We start from the raw sequence: 17,797 nt of genomic DNA, 5'->3' as shown, positions 1-17,797 counted from the left end.
CATTGCCCTGCCCAGTAGCTGACCACTCCCACCTTTAGGAACCCACGGAGTTTCCACAGTAGAAGTGTCAACTCTGGGTTGGGTAATCCCTGGAGGTTTGGGGGTGGAGCCTGTGTTGGATGGTATTCGTGGAGGGGAGGGACCTCAGTGGGGTATAATGCCCAAGGCCCCCACCTCCAAAGCAGCCATTTTCTCCAGGATTGCCCCTCCTGGAGTTTGGCAACCCCAGTCCACAGAGCTGCATAATGTTTGCATGTGGTCTGGGACATAGACTCCAGTATACATAGGCCTCAACCTCAATGGCAACTTCTTTCACATGTCTTGAATCAGACATGCCTTTTGGGCCCTATGCCAATTTTATGCCCATATGTGATGACTGGTAGGGCCAAAGGCTTAACAGGTGCTTGTGGCCAATGAGGCAGGTAGGCATTAATCGAGCACAAGACTTCAGCCACCTGTAGTATCATGTTGTCTTGGCCTGTGTTCCCACCAGCTGTGTCTGAGCAATTGTGTGTGTGTGTAAAGTGCCTTCAAGTCGCAGCCGACTTATGGCGACCCCTTATGGGGTTTTCACGGCAAGAGACTAACAGAGGTGGTTTGCCAGTGCCTTCCTCTGCACAGCAACCCTGGTCTTCCTTGGTGGTCTCCCATCCAAATACTAACCAGGGCTGACCCTGCTTAGCTTCTGAGATCTGACGAGATCAGGCTAGCCTGGGCCATCCAGGTCAGGGCTGTCTGAGCAATTAGGAACTACTTATAAGGAACACAAGTAAACGGAGCAGAATTTTGGAAGAATAGTGAGAAGATGATAGCTATTGTTTCCTACAATGTTTCTTTGAGGCGCCTTGCCCGGGGACAGGCTTTCCCCTCTTCCCGTCGTCCCTGGTTCGGCTGCGACACACGCCTCTCAGACCTCAGATTCTGAGTCGGACAAAAGTTGCCCCTCCGCCAGCTTAGAGGCTGCACGGTTACTCGTTCCTCTCCCCCGGTAAGTGGGGCTGGGGACGAGGGGGGTGGTCAGAGTCCCGGAGGCGTGGCTAACAGCTGCGTCTCGGGACAGTTTCAAAGCTGCCAAATGAATACAGAGTACTAAAGCACTCTCTGTTTATTTCTTGCCTTTAATTTCCTTCATTTTGTACAGTCTTCGAGTTTGACCTGTTAGGTGGGAAGTTGCTGGTTGAAATTAGTCAGTTTCACTGGGTATCCTTAAGGAAGCTGTTAGTCTTCCATCTGTAGCATGTGGACAATAAAACTATGCTGCCTTATAGGGCTGTTGAAGGATTATTTAGGTAGCAAATGTGATGTATATAGCACTATAGGAACGTTATAAATAACAATTCTAAAATTATTATTCCCAAGATATTTGGTGAATCTCATTTTTATTCTCCCATTCTTTGAAAGTTCTAAGTAGGATACATATTCTTACCTCACATTTTATCCTCACCTCACATTTTATCTTCACAACAGCCCTGTAAGGTAGTTTAGGCTGAGAGCATAATCATATGGATAACCAATGAGATTCATGTAGGGGAGGAACATGTTGAACAGAATTCTTGTCCTGGTCTGATAGTCTAACTATTATACCACACTGACTCTCGGGTAGTTGTTCTAATATCTGAAAGCATGTTTCTCTTACCCCATCTAGTCGTCGTCTTTTACCCTTGGTTTATCACTAAATTGTGGAATTAAAGTTCAAGACAGGTAGAAAAACGCTTTTATGCAGTAGTAAGTGCTGTGCCGTGTTATTGAGAGAACAGGGGTCACAGCTGTATACATGGAAATGCCTGGCAACTGCTGACATTGTTTGCTCATACAGGAAAAGCAATCTGGCTCTGTTGCTGAATTTATGATGTAAATCAAATTGTAGTTCTCCTGTAGACATACCATAGGTTGGGGTGACTTAAAGGCTGCAGAAAATTCATTTTTGTTCTAGTCTTCTGTGAGAATGTTGTTGAGACTATTGCAATACTCTGACATACTGAGGATTGGCCTTGTAAACACTTATTTACATAGGCTTTCTGATGGGTTTGTGGTCTAAAATTATCTTTCATAGGCTTCTGTTCAGAACTACATATTTGTAAGTGTCATAATGCTGCTCAGATGGTCATACAGTAGAAGGTATCCCAAAACAGCCCATCAGCGCTTAGTCTTTGCATTTCCACTATCAGTTGACAATGTCTTAAAGTTTACTATTCATTTTCATGTCTGAAAGCATTATGTAATCACAGGCCTGAGAGTCATGGCTAACTACAGTTGCTATGTGTATGCGCAATATCACATGGGGGTGTCCAAACAAAATGTATTTGAGTTTGCAAAATGCAAACTGTATTTTTCAGACAGGTAATAACCCTTCAGATATTGCAGTAATCATGCTCCTCTGAGATTTATCATCAGAGATCTGGAAGTCTAGAACCAGAAGAATGTACATGCTGATCACAGCCTACCTGGCCAGACTGACCCACATCAGTAACCTCAATGTTAGATTACTGCAGTGTTGTTTACGTAGGGCTGCCCTTGAAGACTACTTTGAAAAAGTGGTGCTGAATGCACCATGATTGTTGATCAGATAAGCCCCATTACAATGATATTAGACTAGAAGTTGATGGGCAGTAAATTCAGGATAGACAAAAGGAAATACTCTTTACACAAGTAACATGTGGAATTTGCTGCCAGAGGATATAATGCTGGCCAGAAGCATAGACAGTTTAAAAAAAGGATTAGACATATTCATGGAGGATAGGTTTACTAGCCATAGTGAATAAAGGAAACCTCTGCATTCAGAGGCAGTAAATCTCTGAATACCAGGGCCAGGAGGCAACACTAAGGAAAGGCCTTTGCCTCTATTGTCTGTTTGCTTGGCACTTCAGGGGAACGGGATAGCCACTGTGTGAGATGGGATGCTGGATCAGATGGATCCCTGGTCTGATCCATCAGGGCTCTTCTTATGCTCTTAGATGCATTGGTTACCAGTTGGTTTCTGGGTTCAATGCAAGGTTTTGGTTTTGTTCTTTAAAGCCATTTATGACTTGGGACCTACTTACCTGAAGGACCACACATTTCCATATGAGCCTGGTTAGCCCTTCTTGTCCTGCTGCCAGGGCTTTCTTTCTGTTCCCTCCTTGTGGATGTCAGTACTGTTGTAGTCTGGGTGAGAACGTTTCCTGTGGCAGTCCTGTCTGTATGAATTGGGCTGACCAGTGATGTGTGAGCTGCACCTTTACCTCTACAATTCAGAAAGAAGTGCAAAGCAACTTTTGGTTGAATGAGGTTTTATTTTTGGCCCTTTGTTTTTAGGATCTTTATTGTATAGCAGCAAACATGTAAAAAAGCTGTGATCTTTCCCGGAAAAGCTGTATAAATAAAAATTTGAAGAAGGCACCTCCCGATTCTGACCCCCAAACAAAACAAGGTAGTGTTTCACCATGGGTAGGGATCAGAAAGCATCTGCCAGCTCAAACAGCTACAGAGAGTTTCTCTGTCCAAACTTGGCACGCAAGGCGGCCTTTTCTGTTGAGCTACCTGTTGATGTAATTGTTGTGCTGTGTTGATTACTGTGAAGTGATAATTACTGTAAAGCATTTTGGTATGGTTGAATGGGCTATGGAACTAATAATAATAATTACGACAGCAGGCCCTGTTTGACTGGCACCCTACTCCGTTATAGTATATGTGTCTCAGCGGTGAAGTCAGGATCCCCCTTCTCAGTGGCACTGAAATTATAAACACCTCTGGGATCAAGCAGTATGGGGGATGTGGTGCTGGCTTTGCAGGCTGCTGAGTAATTGCAGAGGAGGATATTAAAAATATTGAAAAGCCCTGCAGCTATGTGCTGTCAGCTGAACACCAGTGTCCTTTGAGTTCACCAGGTCACGCTCAGCCATAGTGCCCTTTCCTTCCTCCATTAAGGGCTGGTTAATATTTGCAATTTGCGTGCCTGTTTGGTCTCTTCTGACAGTCTGCTAAAGAAAACAAAGGGTGTTGAGGTGACTGTATGTTTGTTTCATATCTATATCCCTGTATCTATTTATATCTATATCTATCTATGAAAAAAAATCCCTCCGCAATCAACTTGGCTAACCCATCAGCTTTTTTCACTTGGGTAATGGTGACATTAAAGCTTAGTTACACAGCATTTAAATAAGGTCACAGGGAAGATTAAAGTACTATTATGGACGGTAACGAGGCAAAAAACGCACATGAAAAATACTCACAGAAAAAAAACCACTGTCATAAATGCCCACTCCAGGGGTCGGCGAACTCATTAGTCAAAAGAGCCAAATATCAACAGTACAACGATTGAGATTTCTTTTGAGAGCCAAATTTCTTAAACTTAAACTATATAGGTAGGTACCCTGTTTATTAACTTAATAAACTTTAATTAAAGTTTTAAGTCTTAATTAAACTATAGGTACACTGAATAAAATTTGATATCATACTTAATAGTGATCTTATTTATTGATAAAAATTAAATTGTAAGTCCCTGCCATTTCCCCCTCCCTGTCCGGAGTCCTCGTCTGGAGGCCTAGTCTACCGCCATAAAAGCCTATTGGTAAACCTGGCCTCCGGCTGAGTCCCATTGGGAGGCCAGGTCTACCCACTGGCTTTCTTGGCAGTAGACCTGGCCTCCAGAGGCCCATAGAAGCCAATGGGTAGACCTGGCCTCTGAAGGGGGACTTTTTCCCCTCCTCGGAGTCCAGGTCTACCGCCAAGAAAGCCAGTGGGTAGACATGGCCTCCCAATGGGACTCAGCTGGAGGCCAGGTCTGCCAAAGGAAGCCTGCTTCACCCAACAGCTGATAGGCGGGGGGGAGGAACCGCCGAGCCGCCCGCCCAGCAATCGCATGGCTAGAGGGGAGGGGAGGCTTTAGCCTCCCAACCATTGAGGGCAAGGGAAAGGGGGACCCCACCATTCTCCACGGCGGGGGGGGGGGGAAGAGACAGCGCTCTCTCTCTCTCTCTCTCTCTCTCTCTCTCTCTCTCTCTCTCTCTCTCTCTCAGGCATGCCGGCGCCACAGCCCGGCTGCCGGCGCGAGCGAGCGCAAGAGCAGGGGCTCTGAACCAAGTTTGGAGAGCCGCACTCAGTGGGCCAAAGAGCCGCATGCGGCTCGGGAGCCGCAGTTTGCAGACCCCTGGCCCACTCTAATAGTTAAGAGTGTTTCCTCAGTGGAACAGGCTTTCTCGGGAGGTTGTAAACTCTCATTCCCTGGAGATTTTTAAGCAGAGGCTAGATGGCCATCTATCAGCAATGTTGATTCTATGGCCTTAGGCAGGTGATGAGAGGGAGGGCATCTTCTGGGCATGGAATGTGGGTCACTGGGGGCGTGCGGGGGAGGAGATAATTGTGAATTTCCTGTATTGTGCAGGGAGTTGGACTAGATGACCCTGGTGGTCCCTTCCAACTCTATTATTCTAGTCTATGAAATTGTATTCCACAAATTATTTCAGGATAAAGCTGAATTTATTTTATCTTTCAAAGATGCAGACCGAATAGCTTGACATAATAACAATGACAGGTTGGTATGGCTGGAATCAGACCGTGGTGTTTACTATGTGTGTTTAACCATATGAACTAAATAGAAGTCGTGTATTACTGTATACAGCTTGATGCAACTCTAGTGTTGGACTTACCATTGTGGTGGTGGGGTAGATGGAGCACAAGCATATGGCAAACCAATGCTACTGAACACTCTTATCATAAGAACTGTTTATTTATATTTATTAACATATTTGTATCCTGGTTTTCCTTTTTGCTTAAGGTGGTTTATATATCACCATTAAAGCATTACAATCTAAAATCAGTAGATCTAAAACCCCAAATAACTTCCTTCCCCCAAAAGATGCATGCACTTTTAGATCCCATTAAAAGCTCTGGTGAATAAAAAGGACTTGCAGCACCTCTTGAAAATTTCTAGTGACGGTGCTCCCCTCATCTCCTCAGGGTGGCGAGGTGCAACGGAAAAGGATCAGGCTCTGGGTGATGCTAGCTGGGCCACCTTGAGGAGGGGAACAGCCAGCAGATGGCAGTCTGAGGACTGTAGCTGGTGCACAATGACATATGGGAGGGGACAGTCCTTTAGCTATGAGTCCCAGGCCATGGTGGGCTTTTCAGTGCCTTGACCTGGACTCAGACAAACTAGCAGCCAGTGTAGCTGTTTTAAGATGGGTGAGAGATGTTTTCATCAGCTAGCCCCTGACAATAAATGGGCTGCTGCATTCTGAACCATCTGCAGTTTCTGGGTTGTCTTCAAGGGCGGCCCAACGTAGAGAGTATTACAGCAATCCATTGTTGAACTACTGATCAGTGTATATGGCTCTTTAACTCATTTGGAATGTCTTTGTATATTACTAGTAAATACAACTTGGATTTTGCATGTTGAAGTACAACTTGTTATCCCATGTTATCCTACACTGCTTAGTAGTAATTGTACATTTTGGTGTACTATGTAGAGGGCATTTTAAATGCTACATTCAGAAATGCCATATATTCCATGCACAGGGGCCAGCTACATGAGCCAATCTGGGGGAGCTTAATGTATAGATAAGACAATGGTGTTAGGAGAAGGCGTTGTTAGGCTTTGGTGTCCATTTTGGGATGTCACGGTTTGTTCAGGAAAGGCAGGCAGCTTCACTCAAACTTATATTTATTTATTCATTCATTCAATTTCTATCCCTCCCCAGGGTCAGGGAGCCTTACAGCATGTTCCTACTGCAGCGGAATTAAGTTGCTGTTGCCTAATATAAAAGATTTTAGCAGCTTTTTAAACTAATATTGGAAGAAAGCTGAGAGGAGCTAGGGAGCATATGGTTCAAGAAGACTAATCCCCAAGGGATGATGCAGTAAATGTCCCAGGCCAACTAAATTAGTATAGGGTAAAACATACCTACAGAAGGAAATGAGGATAGTTGAATTATACCAAAAGATCTTAGAAGAAAATGTGTACACAAGGATTTGCAGTTCCATCCCAAGCAGAGTTACTCCCTTTTAAGTCCACTGACTTAAATGTAACTTATAACTCTGCTTAGGAGAGCACTGCATGAGAGGAACACAAAATATTATTTATTTACTTCATTTACCTTTCTCCTCAATGGGGACTCAAAGTGGCTTACATTATTTTCCTTTCCGTTTTGTCCTCACAACTACCCTGTAAAATAGGTTAGGCTGAGAGTCTATGACTGGTTCAAGGTCATCTAGTGAGCGTCCACGGCTGAGTGGGGTTTTGAACCCAGGTCTCCCAAATTCTACTCCAACACCAACCACTGCACTGGCTGTACATACAACTGTGCGTATGGTGATGCTAGAGGCCTCTGAGCCTTGGCTGGGAAACTGGAGTGCTTGGGGCAAAGCAAGAACACCTGATCAGCATTTAGCAGACCTGTGGTACAGTGAGAATAAATGGGGTATGGTAGCCCCTGAGTATACTTTCTACAGGAAGCACAGCAAAGAATGCATCTGGGTTGTGGCTCTGTACGTTAGTGTAGTCCAATGAACTAGAAAGCATGAGATGAATAAGCTCCATGGAATCACCATGGAAGGAAATACCAAGTCTGAGAAACAGTAGTATTGGGGAATATAATACTGCGTCCCTGATAAAGGGGAGAAAAAATGGGGAAGCAGCCAAAGGAGAAATCCTGGCAATGATGGGTGACTTCACTTACCTTGGATTTATTTCTATTTATTTATTATGTTAGTTATAGCCTGCTTTTCTTGCTTAGATTACATAGTATAAGTCAAATACAGTCAACATGATAGGACATCCAATGCACTGTACAATAGTGTCTGGACTACAGAAACCTGAAACCAAACAAATCTAAAACAGAGCTGATACAAAGAATAAACATTTAAACAACACGGCTTACATAGTTGGAGCAGATTTACAGTTGTAGACAGCAATATAGTTGTATAGACTGCAGTTTCTATCCCTTTGTCAATGCAACTTTCTGAACATTTCATTACAGTACAATCTTATTTACCTGTCCAAAAAAGCCCTCTTGAATAATGCTGTTTTGCATAGCTTGAGGAAAGCCAGGAGAGTGGGAGCCTTCCTGACCACATGAGGCAGGCCATTCCATAAGGCAGGGCCACAACAGAGAATGTGCAAGTATGGGCTGTTATTGATTTTGCCTGTTTGCAGGATAGTACCTGCAGAGAAGGCCTTGCTAAGATGAGCGAAGCTGTTGTGGCAGAGCATAAATGAATAAATGTGCCTTGGATTAGATAAATCACGCAACTCTGAGTCCTGTTTTGGACCAGATACTCGATATATTGATTGGGAACAGTGATCACAGTGCTATCAAATCCGATATATATAAGTAAACAGTTGCCTAGATAATCCAGCATGGTTATATTTGGTTTTCAAAGAGGAAACCTCACAAATAAATAGGATTAATTAAAAGTGGAAAGGTGTCACGAAAGTTAAAGGTCTCTAAGGTTGTTCATGCATGGGAGTTTTACCTAAGGTTTGTTGCTCACTGGACCCACACTTTCCTGTTGGGAATATCTGCACCAGTAGTCTCCAAGCTCAAATCAAGTCCCCACCCCTTTAAGTGCTGCTTTGTAATTGGCTTACTTTGTAAAGCTTACTGTGAGAGAAAATTCTCCCCCCAACCCCCCCAATTGCTGCATACAAAAAGCATTTTAAGAACAAAAAATGGAGTAATTTGAAAGGGGGGGGGAGAAATCCAAGCCTAGTTTTTAAAAAGCCTGCTCAGAAAGAGCTCTGGGTAAGCAGGAAGCATTTGAATCCCCGCCTCTTTACATGCTGCTTTGTAATTGGCTGTGAGAAACCAAGCTTGTACCTCCCATGCTTTGCCTTATACATGGGGATTTCAACCTGGCTGAGCTCATGGGAGATGGACGAATTGGGTTAACAGAGGAACGGGAAGTCCTGGGATTTGTGAGAGCTGGAAGCAAGGTCATTTCTAATGAATGGGAAACTCATGCATAACTCCAAGGAACAACCGAGACAGACAGGGGATGAACGTGCGTGTAAGTACCCATGCATAAACAACCTAAGATGCTTGGGGGCTATTAAAAATCATGATTGAAGCTCAGATAAAATAAATCACAAATTAGGAAAAACAGGAGCCAGTCTAAGTGGATGCTGGCAAAGTTACAGCTTAAAAAGCAACAAGGCTTCTTTGGAGAAATAAAAGTCTTGCAGAACTACCAGGGCCTCAGTGCTGATCCATTCTGTTCAGTCGCATGTATTTGTTGGTTGGTCAACTTTGTATGTTTCTGGGCAAATTATTAATTTTATTAATATTTTCATTTGCTGGTGCCAGGAACTCCCCTCATCCCCTGATTACTGTGCTTGAAAACAGACCTGACTGCTGGCCAGTTCTCCTACAACAGATGACAATATTTTTTCAGCAGTGTCCAGGAAGGTAAAAAAAATTAGTACTTAGCCTGTATGCTCATTATCTAGCAATATATAGCCCATGTATGGGTAACCTTGAATTATCTGAGCTGCCTTTATTCTGTTTGTACATCCTTGTTTGATTTGGTGGGAAAGCATGTTTACAATCTTTGTGATTGTAGAGATGAATGTTATTTTCCAATATATTAAAAAGTTACTGAAAGCAGGAGTTCTTGAGCAGGAGTAAACAAGTGTACTTTTTTATTTCAATTTTTGAACCTCTAGTTTTAACGTTTTGTTTAAGCTCAAGGTAGATTATTGTGTAAAACAGTGCAGTAAATACCATGGGATTTCCAATAAACAATACAATAAGACTAGGATTAAGAAAATTAGTAAATTTCGGGAGGGTAGTCATGTTGGTCTGCAGTGGAAGAGCTAAATTTGAGACCACCTTAGAACAAACAAAATTTTGAGGGTATAAGCTTTTGAGAGTTAAAGCTCTGATGAGAGTAAAAGTTCCCTTCGTAAGATAGTTCATCAGAGCTTTAACTCTCAAAAGCTTATACCCTAAAATTTTTGTTTGTTCTAAGGTTATTCCCCCCAAATTTGTTTGTTCTAAGGTGCTACTGGACTTGACGCTAGCTCAGAAATTAGAAACAAAATTAGAAAACAAGTATCAGACATATGTCACAAACAATGCAAACAATGGAACTGCAAATAGAAAGCAGTGTAGTTAAGGCACGTAGCTCCTGTCATGCTGGAGTACCACCCTTTATGTAAAGAGGTGTGGCTTGTTGGAAAGCATCTTACGGCATACTCTCTTCGTGAAAAATTTAAATGTTTAAAGCAGGGTGGCTAGATGATTTTCTGTAATATACTAGCTTTCCACAAGGGAGAAGGCTTGTAGTCTAGCTTTATTGTGTATAAAACTTCAATGCTCAGGGAAAGTTTCAGACCGGTGATTCTTTTCTCCCCCAATATGCATTCTGAAGTGGTACAGGTGCATGATCTGTACACAGATGCTAGAATTACCTCTCAGTTTCTATGTCAGCTTTTGTTTTTAGGGGCTGTCATGTTTTGGTTTATTCTTGGGTTTAAAAAAATAGGCATATGATAAGGTGACTATAGCCTGTCAGCCAGCTCTAAAAACTGGCCCTCCCTATGGTAATGAAAACTAGCACATGACCTTAACTATAGATCATTGTGCTGCGTTTTTGACATGGCCCTCAATTCTCTGCCAAGCTGTTCTCCTTTACCATGATAGTCATGTGGAAACCCTGAGAGGACTTCAATGCATTGAAATGTTGAGAAGAGGGAGGATTGTTGTCAGTTGTGCCTTCTCTTGTCATTGCAGCCCTGTGGTGAGTAAAAGCACACCTGGGGAAATCCTCTCCTGTTAACTTCTCAGGATTCACGGAACTTCCTCAGAGTCCCACCCTGGCATCCTTGATTCCTGCTGCTATTCATTGTTCACGGGCTATTTACCTACTTAATTATTTGTTGAAACTTTTAAAAAATAATATTATATCGCTTCTCAAAAACATGTCACAGGGGTGTGCAAAAATAAAATTTACCTCACCGCCATGCTTTAGATCACTGGTCCGCGAGAACTAAATTAAGGTTCGCGAAACAAAGTTATAATCCCATAATAAATTAATATTTTCAATTAAGTTCTGTATTATAAAATATATATATTCAAATATAATTCTAAGTTTAATGTTTAACTAACAGTTATGATTAAAGTTTATTTTCAAATTCTGGGAATTTTTATTTTGAACCTTGGGGTCCCTGCACTGAACAAAAAGTCCTAGTGGTCCCTGGTCAAAAAAAGGTTGGGAACCACTGCTTTAGATAAAAATACTCTTGTTAATAGTATGTCTTGTGCCCAGCCTTGCACGAAATTGTGAAAAATGTATGTATTTAATATGACGGGTGTGTAGCTCCCCCACCTTGGTATACATTTTCTTAATTTTTAGAAGTTCTTATAGCTACATTGAAAATGATGGAAGCCACAGCAGTTGCTTCTTGTTTGCTGCTCTCGAAGCCAAGACAGGTGCTGCTGCTTCACAGGTTTGGCTTCTGTGTGATCTCAACTTCTTTTCTTCAACCGCAGCACAGAGAGTTCACGTGTCCTTATAATGAGACCCTTTTTAAGATACTTGTATTGTGAGCCCTGCCAACTGCAGGAACATGCTGAATTACGGATGGGCTTGCTTCGAGTCTTACTTCAGCCGTGTGGGCTTCGGAACAAGGAAAAACCCTCTGTCCTTGAATGCCATCTTCTTGAGCTCTTTTGTGACTTGGTTCCGTATTATCAGGTGAGACTTATTTGCCTTTCTGCAAATATGTTCATTAAAAGTGCTGTTTGAATGGTAGAAAGTGGGAAGAGAAGGAAGAAATGTGTCTATCCATAGGTATTCTGCTCTGAGATGACAGTGTGTTTTCCAGTCTGAGCAGATCTAGGCTTGGTTTACACATGCCGGAGGTTGAAGAGGTAGAATGGACTATATACAGTGCAACAGATCTGCATGTGGCGGATCGCTGTTTAGATACTGCTTTGTATATAAAACAAACAACCCTCTGTGCAAATCAAGGACCAGCACAGCATAGAACATGCTTCATTCTTTGCCTGCTGCACTGAAAGTTTTTAACAGACGTGAACATTTCATAATGTGGTCTTCACCTATTGTCTGAATTGATGCAGTCCATTTTACCACCTCATTCTCATACATGTATAAATCTGGCCCTTAATAGAATGTATTCCAAGTCCTACAGAGGGCATTTGATAGTTTGACCTTTTCTAGTCACAGATTGCAAAATCACTACCACTTGTCAAGATGCAAAGTAGTCTGAAAGGAGATGACCCGAAGCAAAGTAAGATGAGGCTTCTGGGGAAGAGGAAGTTTTGGTGGATGTGGTTTGTTATAATGCTTGTAGATCCATGATATGCCAAGCCACATGTGCCAAATCTAATTCTACAATGCTGTGAAAAAAAGTTCTGAGATGAGAAGAGCAATCCAGATATTTCTGTGGTCACCACTGTTTTCTTAGGGCAAGGACAGTCGGAGAAGAAATGCCTTATCTCCAGACATAGCTTCAGGGGTTACAAGGTGTGTAACCAAAAGTCCCACCTCTCCTCTAGGGCTCTGAACCAAACCTTGTGATTTTTGACCTCATGCAAATCTAAGTGATTATCAGCCATAGAACTCTACTGGCTGGGAGGAGGTGAGCCAGCCTCAGCTTAAGAAGGGTGAAGAAAAACTTCTTTTCTTAGACAGGGATTTTGGTGGCCCTGGGCATCAGTTTAGCCAGAATTTTAATTTGGCTTTCAGCTTTAATTTGGCTTTTAGTTAGGGGTTGGCATTGGTTTAGGGAAGAAAGGTTATTTGAGTGAAACATATAAGCATTGTGTTAAGGGCTCAGTGTTCCTAACTTATGTATACAGGTTCTGTGGATAGGAGCTCTGTATGTTAAAAGAGCAATCTTGAACCTGGCAAGGATTTTGTCTATTATGGAAATAGATTCCAGTCTCCCTTTAGCGTTTATTCACTTCAGTTGAGGCTCAGCTACAAAGTAGTTACTCTCATCAGGGAAAAGATTGTAACCTTTGAAAGCGTGGAGCCAGTTTTACTTTATATCAGACTTGCCCAACCCATGGCCCCTGGGCCGCATACAGCCCAGAACAGCTATGAATGCGGCCCAATACTTACTTAAAACATTAAACTTAAAACGTTATGAGATCAGCTATCAATAGTGTTAGTGTATTTTATGTGTGGCCCAAGACAATTCTTCTTCCAATGTGGCCCAGGGAAGCCAAAAGATTGGACACCCCTGTTTCATATATTAAAGCCACCTGCACATAACATTTACCCTATACGTTTTTTGTTAAATAAACCTTTGTTCCTCTCCATTTGTGTCTTGTCTGTCTAGTCAAATATCTAGGAAACAGTGATTTAGTTTTACCTCACAAATAAATACAGCCTTGGTCTAGCATGTTCCCAAATAAGAGACCCTTAGGGAGCACACTTAGCTTACACACTACCAATCCTTTCATTCAAAGCTTGTGACCTCCCCCCTTTTGTTTGATGGTGGTCAGTTGGCGTTTACAGAATCTGTGGAACCCAGAATAGGGGACTGGACATTCTTCAGTCCAGTGGACAGTTGCCTCAGAGTCCTCCCCCCATACCCCCCACCACAGAGTATCCCTATAAATTCCGCTGTTTGTTTGCTAAGCATTTGAACAGCTGGTCTCTGCTGTCTGAATGCTTCTTCTGTCACCATTTCTGTTTGGCTGCCCATCCTCTGCCCACTGGACACAGTTCCCTCATGAAGAACTGTCTTCCTCCCAATCTTGAGGCTCTTTCAGCTCCTGGAAATCCCAATTACTAAGCCAAAATGCATGTAAGGACCAGTCTTCTGCCGAGTGAAGATATGAATAGACTCAGGATATTGGTCTGTCTTGCTCAGAATTGTCTGCTCTGATTGGCAATGGCTCTCCAGAGTTTTGGTCAGAAAAAAAGATGTTTCTTGGCCCTGTTCCTTGACCTTTAAAATTGGATTTGCTGGGGATTCATCCTGGGTCTGCCTTGGTGCAAAGCATGCACTCTGCCACTGAGCCGTGGTCCTTCATCTGATGATCTAGCTTCTCCTGTCTAGGAACTTGAATAACTTTCTTTAGTTTGTTTACAATAAACTGAAAAGGACCATGTTATCATAATTAGGTTTGCAATGGCAATTATTTAAATTGGGAGGAGGAGAAGAGGTTAGCATTTCTGTCAAGGCATCCTGTTTATTTTAAGACTGCTTGATGAATTTATGTAATTGCATTTCACTTTTTTTGTCCTGTGTGGGGGTAATAATGCTGAATAATGAATAAGTAAGAGTGAAACTAAGGACTATTTTGCACATGTGGCAGCTGAATATGTGAATTAAGTATTATTCAGTCTGAGTTGTTCGACCTGTGGTGGCTCATTCACACATGCCAGGTGATGTTGACTTCCTCAGGTGATGAATGTCTGTGTGGATACCAGTTCTCTGTCTTGCTGTTTTCCCTTCTCCAGATTAAGGACCTGCCACAAATCACAGAAACCCTGCTTTTTCTGGAGGAGTTGTTCCAGAGTCTGCTACGCTACCCTGTTTTTTGGACTGTCCAATTACACCAGCTGTGCTTGCAGCTTTTGTGCTTTTGTGAGATTTGCCTGCATATCACAGGGGAATGCTCATCTTTAATCTGCTTAATGGGAGAAAATGTTGAGCTCTTGAAAGAGGTATGGTCTGAAGGACAATTTTTTTTTTAGATAACCAAACATTTAAAACAGCAGGTTCCAAAACTCACTTTACCTGAAGGCATTCATGGTCTGGAAAACACCAGAATCATGTCAAACTACAGTTAGAGTACATCTGGGAGGACACAGGCCTAGGGGAACACCAGGAGCTTTCTGTGGCTGGTTTTTTAGTTTGGTAACTATGGTGTAATGATAGGTTCAGCTATCTGGATTCATGAAAATGACAAATGTCCTTTAGAGCCAACATGGTGTAGTGGTTAGAGTGGAGGACTCCAATCTGGAGAACCAGGTTTGATTCCCCACTCCTCCACATGAAGCCTGCTGGGTGACCTTGGGCTAGTCACAGTTCTCTCCGAACTCTCTCATCCCCACCTACCTCACAAGGTGTCTGTTGTGGGGAGAGGAAGGGATGGAGATTGTAAACCGGTGTGAAACTCCTTAAAGGTAGAGAAAATTGGGGTATAAAAAATCAACTCTCTTCTCTTTAAAAGGAGAGACTCCATACAGGCCTACATTCAGTGGGGAGTTGTGGGCAGGGGCATCTTAGCCATGGGGCATCTAGGGCAGCTACCCCAGGCTGCACAGGGTCTCAATTGCCCACGGCTACACCTAACCTGGTGGGGGAAAGAACAGTGAGATCAGGCTCCTGCCACCACCACCCCCACTCTACCACACGCCCCCATTCCATACAGGGTCCAGGCTGCTGGCACAGAGGCAGCTGCATATGTCCATCCCTCAGCAACTAGCTCAAGGCCTGCCCTTTGCTTGGGACTGGGGTGGCCCTGGGGTGCAGTGATTCTGGGGCCCCATCCTGGGCCCCAGAATAAGACCACCAGTGCTTGTGAGGTACTTACTACTTCAAGCATGTAATACTTCACAGTGCTGGCAGAGGACTGCATGATGGAATACTCTTATATCAAAGACTTCTGTATCCAGGGAAGCTTTGTAAATGTGAGAGAACATCCAGCGGTATCTCTGCACAGCTCCATCCAAAAGTGGTCCTGAATGGCTCCTGTGCCTGGGGAGTTGCTCCGTTTCTTCAATGAGGATTGGTAAGAGCTGCTACAGTTGAAAATGAGGGAAAGCAGAATCTGCCTGACTCATTATTCCAGTAAAAGTAGCAAAGGAACTACCGGTAGCTTACCTGGATCTGAGATAAGCATTGGCGTGATCCTCCTTGGCTTTCAGTGACAGAAGTCAGAGATGCAGTTCCTTCCCATGACATTGTTGCCCCAGTATTCCGGACAGTTATGTTGGCATGGGAAGATTGACAGCTTTCCCCATGTGACCTTGGATGTCAGGGTTTTCATGCAGTGCAGGACAGATAGCCACAGCAGCTGTCCTGCCACTAAGTAATATTGGATGGAGCCCCAAGTTATTTCAAAGAACTGGTTTGGACCTGCATTTTATATTAAACATGCTGCGTTTTGGAAAATAAGAGGGATATGCAGCATTTATTTCCACAGATTGTTTGGTGGACAAGATTTTAACTTGAATGTCTTATCTTTTGTGTGTGGTTGTTTTTTTTTAGGGATTTCTGTGTGAGCTGATGCTGATTGGATTAGGTCTGCTTCTTCTGCAGGCTCCAGCTAGTCAGCAGAAGCCTATCTTAAATTTAGGTAAGGTTTTCTTGTAGAAATCCCCATTGTAAGATGTTTGTCTGCTTTTAACTGAAATGTCTGGATGAAAACAAAACAGAATTGGCTAGAGCAGGAAAACCTAATCACAGACGAACAGGCCGGCTTTAGGGAGGGTAGAGCATCAACAAATCAGTAGGTTATAGATCAAATCAAGCCTGAACTGACCCTAGAAGCTAAAATGACTAAACTGAGGCTATCGTATTTTGGTCACGCCAAGAGACGACGAGTCACTGGAAAAGACAGTCATGCTAGGAAAAGTTGAGGGCAGCAGGAAAAGAGGAAGATCCAACAAGAGATGGATTGACTCAATAAAGGAAGCCACAGCCTTCAATTTGCAAGGTCTGAGCAAGGCTGTCAAAGATAGGACATTTTGGAGGACTTTCATTCATAGGGTCGCCATGAGTCGGAAGCGGCTGCCTTCATAGATCTGAAGGCAGCTTTTGATTCTATTTCCAGGACTAAATTATGGGAGAAATTAGAAGTAACATCAATAGATAAAAGGTTCCTTTTCCTGATTTGTGCCCTGTATAATAATATACCACCCTTAAGGTCAGATGTACTAGGCAGGGGCATCTTACAAACCCTATTAACACCTCGAAGGGAGTGAAACAGGGCTGCTTACTAGCTCCCCTACTTTTCATCTTTTGTATCAACGACATGGTTAAATGCCTAATTAACCTTGATTTTCACCCTCCTAAGCTAGCTCACCGCCAAATCTCTGCCGATGATGCTGTAATTCTATCAAGAACTCCAGTAGGACTTAAAAGGGCATTAAGGACACTTTCTCAGTATTGCAGCAAGGAACACCTAGCAATAAATGATCAAAAATCCAAAATCATGGCATTTGGCAGGAGACCTAAAATTCAGATATGGAGTATAAATGAACACAAGGTAGAGCAGCTTAATAGGTTTAAGTATTTAGGGGTGGTATTACAGGCCTCAGAATCAAGGAATCACTGTCAGCATGCAACTGTCAGCATGCAACAGATACTGGACAAAAATTCGCCCATACTATAATTCATTTTTTTACGAACAAAGGGTGGACACTATGTCCCAGCTGCTCTTAAATTATTTCAGGCTAAAACAATGGCCCAACTTCTATATGGGACCATGATAGGTCCTCCTCCTTCTCTTTTTGCACCATTGGAACGGGTGCAAATGAAGTTTTTGAGAACAGCTCTCCAACTTCCTTGCTACCTGTCAAATGCTCTTCTGTGCCTGGAGACTGGCAAGATCAAAGTAGAGGCTAAGGCATGTCTTGCATCGATCTATCTCTAGCTTAAGTTAAACCTAAAACCTCAAGGCCTAACCCCCTCAATTTTTTTAAATAATTACCAGTCTACATAGCTGAAGGCAGTCAGAGGCAAGTTGGCCGAAATGGGCTTTTCCCCTCAATCGGCCCTGGAAATGGGATATGATCAGGCGAGGCAAGCTATAAGACAAAGGATACTGGATACGGAGTGCCAAAAAGATCTAGAGAAGGCACCGACTTTCCTGTCAGCAGAACAGTCCAGATA

The 17,797-nt window shown here is 43.0% G+C and overlaps 1 protein-coding gene across 3 annotated transcripts in view; it reads left to right on the top strand.

The window, feature by feature from the left end:
• Nucleotides 1-17,797, top strand: part of FOCAD (focadhesin) — a 161,658-nt gene that overhangs the window by 11,093 nt on the left and 132,768 nt on the right. For 2 of the 3 annotated variants that reach the window (XM_056848240.1, XM_056848239.1), the window contains exon 1: nt 16,176-16,259. In XM_056848240.1, the coding sequence (XP_056704218.1) occupies nt 16,190-16,259 (70 nt within the window). In that variant the 5' untranslated portion in view covers nt 16,176-16,189. Of the gene's footprint in view, nt 1-9,281; nt 9,384-11,468; nt 11,674-14,415; nt 14,623-16,171; nt 16,260-17,797 lie in introns of those variants that run through there. The other variant, XM_056848241.1, reaches the window with a different exon arrangement.

Source organism: Euleptes europaea, chromosome 4, assembly GCF_029931775.1.
Source record: "Euleptes europaea isolate rEulEur1 chromosome 4, rEulEur1.hap1, whole genome shotgun sequence".
Classification (NCBI taxonomy): domain Eukaryota; kingdom Metazoa; phylum Chordata; class Lepidosauria; order Squamata; family Sphaerodactylidae; genus Euleptes; species Euleptes europaea.
The sequence above is the reverse complement of the archived record's forward strand: the minus strand, read 5'-3'. Positions and strand labels throughout refer to the sequence as shown.